This window comes from Rhinolophus sinicus, linkage group LG01 (genome assembly GCF_036562045.2).
Source record: "Rhinolophus sinicus isolate RSC01 linkage group LG01, ASM3656204v1, whole genome shotgun sequence".
Lineage (NCBI taxonomy): Eukaryota > Metazoa > Chordata > Mammalia > Chiroptera > Rhinolophidae > Rhinolophus > Rhinolophus sinicus.
In genome coordinates, this window is record NC_133751.1 from 48,263,730 (window position 1) to 48,269,417 (window position 5,688).

General features: G+C 45.4%; 1 protein-coding gene across 1 annotated transcript; it reads right to left on the reverse strand.

Annotated features, from left to right (window-relative positions):
- Nucleotides 1-3,211: 3,211 nt before the first annotated feature.
- Nucleotides 3,212-4,828, reverse strand: LOC109449487 (transmembrane epididymal protein 1). Its single transcript, XM_019735776.2, has one exon. The coding sequence runs from the start codon at nt 4,775-4,777 to the stop codon at nt 3,890-3,892; it is 888 nt and encodes a 295-aa protein (XP_019591335.1). The 5' UTR covers nt 4,778-4,828; the 3' UTR covers nt 3,212-3,889.
- Nucleotides 4,829-5,688: the final 860 nt, after the last annotated feature.

Below are 5,688 nucleotides of genomic sequence, written 5' to 3' on the forward strand. Positions count from 1 at the left end.
TAACCCTGATCACTTCCCCCTTTGAGGTTCATCCACATTTCCTGTCGTCTGGCCCTCCTTAATGCTCTAAGTGCCCCACTCTTCTCCCCACCCAGATTCACCAAGTACAGGGGTCCTGGGGTTCTCTTCCAGGGGATTGCCATCGTCTTGGGCATATCGTTATCCTTGCTCAGTGCCTTCCCATAACGCTAGACTCCCAGTTCTGAATTTCTTCATCTTCAGTGCTCTTCATGGCCAAACCCCTTTAGTCACACACGTCTGACACATCAGGCACATCAGTCATCACCACCAGGAAAGGCCTCATCTCTGATAGATAAACACCGTCATCCATTCTGTGATATAAATAGCGTCCTACCCTTTTAATCCTCCCAGGATGTAATTAATTCTGGGTAAGGGCATTATGGTAGATTTCAAAATACTTTAAATTACTTTTTGGTATTTCCTAACATGTTAGAATGTGTAACATGAATAATTCCCTCCGCCCCAAATCCTCTAAACATTATTTTTTAATCTTTAAAAGTAATTGTCATCTACCTGCACACCCGTCGTTCTACCTCTCTCCTTCTAGAGGGAACAGAGAAGGGGAAAAGTCCATATTACATTATATACGAGGTTGGACAATTAAGTTCGAGTACTCATCGTAGAAAAAATGCTACACACCTCTTTGCTGAATATCACTATGGTCACCTTCGAAGTACTCCCCTTGGGAAACTATACACCAATGCCAGCGCCTAGTCCACCCTTCAAAGCAATTTTGGAACTCTTTCTGGAATGGCCATCAGAGCTGTCATCATATTACCCTTGATGTCCTGAATGTCATCAAAATGTCTTCCTTTCAATATTTCCTTTGGCTTTGGGTAAAGAAAGAAGTCATTGGGGGCCAGATCAGGTGAGTAGGGAGGGTGTTCCAATACAGTTATTTGTTTACTGGCTCAAAACTCCCTCACAGACAGTGCCGTGTGAGCTGGTGCATTGTCGTGATGCAAGAGCCATGAATTGTTGGCAGAAAGTTTAGATCGTCTAACTTTTCCCACAACCTTTTATAGCACTTCCAAATAGTCAACTTGATGAACTGGTTGTCCAGTTGGTACAAATTCATAATGAATAATCCCTCTGATATCAAAAAGGGTTAGCAACATCATTGCAACAAGTTCTCAAACTTGTCAGACTTCGTAGTCATAATTGCAATGCAATCAGAACCCATAATGATGAAGTTTCTTTAAAATGAAGTTACTGTAATTATTTTGGAAGGTCTCCAAAAGTCAAGACAAACACAGTTGACATAAGTCATGTTTGAGTGGCATGTTATGATACTCATGGTGGTTAGTTTTATGTGTCAACTTGGCTAAGCCATGGTACCAGTCGTTTGGTCAAACACCAGGCTAGATGTTGCTGTGAAGGTATTTTTTAGATATGATTAACATTTAAATCAGTAAACTTTGAGGAAGCAGATTATGTTCCGTAATGTGGGTGGATCTCATCGAATCAGTTGAAGGCTTTAAAAGAAATACTGAAGTGCCTTGAAGAAGAAGGAATTCTGCTTCCAGACACGATAGCAATATCAGCTCTTCCCTGGCTGTGGGGCCTGCTGGCCTCCCCTGCAGGTATTGGACTTGCCAGCCCTCACAATCTCACGAGCCACTTTCTTAAAATGTCTATCTATTTACATCCTATTGCTCCTATTCCTCTGAAGAACCCTGACTAATCCACTGGAAAAAGGCTGGATATGCAGGACAAAAATTCTGCACAGCGCAAACGAAGATAAACAGGAAGCACCTCTAAATTACTTCCCACCCCACTTCCTAGCCACAGTCTTCTGTACCTCTAATTCCTCTGTATTAAATCAGGCTCAGCATCTGATAACCCTCATTTACGGTTGTTGTCTAAGAAGTTGTTATACTTTAGCAAGTGGTTTTCAACCAGTGTGTATGACGTCATTAGCATTTGAAGCTTCTTGGTTCTAAGTTGAAGAAGGAAGAGTCTTAACATTATCCTTGAATAAAGAATGTACCACTAACAGGCTAAGAGATGTGCTTATCATCGTGAAAGTAAATCTGTCTTAAGCCTCAGGGTGGGGGCACAGCCAGGTTTTGTGGAACCTTAAGTTTATACAATTTGTAGATCCTGATTTAGAAAAAAGAATACAGAAATAGTCTATCGTTTGCAGTTTTTCAGTGATATGTGGTCATATGAACACCTAGCTATGACCCCTCCCAGGGCTTTGGAAGGGAGATGTAAAATGAAGGGCTCTGAAGCTTAAGTTTTATTAGTTTCAGGGTAAATCTGGCTGTGCTTCTGGGCTTTTTAGGGCAGGGAAGAAAGAAGGGTGTTGGCCTCTCCTTAGCTTGGTTCCTGCTTCCCTGGGGAGGAAAGCTGAGGCTGGCCTCTAGATCCAGAGTGTCCCTCCCCTCTAAGCAATGGGCGTTGGCAGATCCTTGCCCCACTTGCATCCCTTCCCTTGCCCCCTCTTCTGCCTTAACCTCTTGTCCCAGAGTTTCAGGGTCTAGTTTTTCCTCTCTTGCACACACTGGTATTTCAGATAACAACGTGCAGCCTGTCTTGTCTTCCATCCTGCAAGTGCAAATGCATTTCTATGCTTCCTGAAGTTTTTCAGTATCCAAGGATAGCATTTCTGACTGTAGGGAGTGGTGTGATTGCAGCTGCTTCATGAGTGGGCACTTTTCTCGATGGTCCTTTTGCCACATCTATGACCAGCATCTCTTCCCTTCTTCCTGTCTCTTCAGACTTCCAAATGCTGGGTTTATCTCATAGAATCACAGAAGCAGACTCATGCTATTCAAAGCAGTGGCTTTCTAGTTTTACCCAGGGATAACTATTTTATATATTTTGCTCTCATGTATTTCACTGAGTATATGAATTTATTAGCACCTTCTCTCCTCATTCTGGGAGAAGCTCAATAACTGGAAGAAAATTTCTGTAAATTCCAGGGGGCTGACATTCTCAGTGTCTCTCTCAGCTCTGAGTTTCTGCACCTTTAGAACCACTGGGCTCATTTGCACCCCACATTTCCTGGCAGTTCCTTCCCCTCTGCTCCCACCAACTGAAGTCGGGGTCTGATCTTGCTCCAAAATGACTCACACAAGACACATGTGTATCATATATACTTTACTGAAAGAGTTGGAACAATGGAGTTGCTTTATATCACAGCAAAAAACAAACAACTTGAAATTATATAAATATAATCCTCATTTCTTACAACCACTTTTGGGAATTCCTCTCTGGCTTCCTTTCCCCCAGACTCGAGCCTCTGCTAAATTAATTGCCATCCCTTTCCCCTCATACCTTACTCCCTCAGAAGGCAGAAGTAGCCTCATTCAGTTTAGATTAAAAAATAAAAACAAAACAAGTTCTTCATCTTTCTGTACTTAGTATGAATAAAACACAGAGAGGTATGAAGAACACAGAAGCTCTCACCATTATGCAAAAATAGATCTCCTCTTTCACACATTTAAGCACTTCGGATGTAGATATAGATACACATATACACGCACATACACACACGCGCCTCACATGGTTAGAACCCTACCTGAGGCCCCAGCAACACTCCATCTCCCTCTATTTCCTCATTTCATTTCCTCCTCTTGGGTCAGAGCAAAGCTATCAGAGAAAAGCACCGCTCCTTGTTCTGACTTCATGTAAGTTCATGGCCAGGAACCATGAACATAGTGAGACAGGAAAGAGACAGACCTGGAGAGAACAGAGGGATAGAAGTAATCCTATGAGCTGGAAAGTTCATTTCTGAACAAGGAAGATGACGCCTGTGCTGGAAAGCCACATTGTGGATCCCAGGACATTTCCATGCTATGCACACAATGGCCATCCTCAAAACATTCATTACAAAAGGCTAGCACAAAGACAGATTCGTAACCTAGACACCTCCACCCTGCAGCTCGGCCCCTGCCCCGAGTTTCTCGAGCTCTTCGCTGCTGTAGCTTGTGGGGCATGGCTGGTACTTGGCACCTGAGGCCCCTTTCCCGGAGGAGCAGCGGTGATGCCATAGGCTGCAGATGCCATAGACAGCGGCCAGCATGGCAGCCGCTAAGGCCAGGTGCCAGCAGAAGAAGATGGTGAGGAAGGCGAGGTCCCCAGGATTTTCTGCTCGCCAGGGCTGCCCGGAGGGAGGAACGTACATCACCAAGCAGAGCTGCAGCAGCCAGTTGCTGAGCACCAGTCCCATCCAAGTCTTGAGCACCCAGAGCTGGGGCTGGTCAGGCACCCAGACCTCCACGGCGAGCACCAGGCCGACCAGGAAGGTGGGCACTATGAACAGGACGTGCACTCGGACCTCCAGGGCGTTCTTGTTCTCAATGTGGGCCACCATCAGCAGCGCCAGCACGCAGAAGGCCAGGGCCTCGGCCGCCCGCTCCAGCTTCATGTTCTGCTGTGCCTGGCATAACCGGCTCACAATGTCCACCACACCACTGAGCAGGAAGAAGCCATACATGGTGATATGCTGCCAGTTGTTCTGGAACACGAACGGCCGCCGAGGGTCCTCCCAGTCTATGATCTTCAGCCGGTTGACTCCTGGGGGGTAGAAGAACTCGCATATAATGCACATCAGGCTGGCGACGACCTTCACCACCCCTTCCAGAGGTAGCAGCTGCCACCACCTGTGTCCTCGCTTCTCCCTTGGGGTCAGAGGAGGCTTGAGGAACCTCTGTCCCCGTAGCAGGGCCAAGGATACCAGCACCGAGTAGTAGAGTGAGACGAAGAGGAAGAACACCGCAGGTAGCAGGTGTCCCTTGAGGGTCCCCATGGTCTCCGCGTGTGTCGGGCCAACAGGGCAAGAGCTGGCAGATGAAAGGCAACCTCACGGGACTCTCCTCACAAGCAAGAGTGACTGACTTTGAATGGGAGAGAGATCTCCCAGATCCAGCCGCACCCCCGCCTCCCACACGCCCGAAAGGCATACCTCTGAGCTGGGGCCACTCCCACGTGGATCTCGTCTAGTGATGTGGCACTTCACCTCTCTCTGTTCCTCACTTAGATTGGCTAGGCCTGAGGATGCCACCTCTGCACTGTTTGCTCTTTTTCACATCTTCCTTCTACCTCACCCCTCAACACAGAGATGGGAGGGAAAGAGTTAAGTTGCTCCAACAAAAAGGGGTGGTAGCTGACTCTCTTTTATGACTGTTTCTTGGTGCCACTCACATTGCATTTTTTTTTTTTTTTCCATTTAACTCCCTCAACAACTCTATGAGGGAGTTATTGTTGAGCACATTTTACAGGAGATGTTAAATCTCAGAGGGGTGAAGGGATGCACACGGGATAACACACTTAGCAAAGCAGAGCCAGGAAGGGGTCCAGGTCTATTCATCTGTTTAGAGTCCACAGTTTGTGTACAGCTCCAGCACTCAGCAAGTCACATGACTATGGGCAAGTTACTTTGTATTCTTGAGCCTCAGTTTCCTGATCTTTAGAATGGGAACAATAATTATTTCACAGGTTTGTTGTGATGATTAAATAGGATAATATATAGAGGTTCTGATACATAGCAAATAATAAATGGTAATGATTATTAGTAATTTTACTATTATTACTAACATTTAGCAATTGTTAGTGCTAAATTCCTATGATGCTAAAGTTGGTCAGATATTTCTATGAATGATACCAAAGCTTGAATCATAAAGAAAAATAGTGAAAAACTTAATTATATTTAAAATTTTT

Coding starts and splice junctions, on each gene's coding strand:
- LOC109449487 (XM_019735776.2), bottom strand. CDS start 4,777: ATGGGGACCCTCAAGGGACACCTGCTACCTGCGGTGTTCTTCCTCTTC.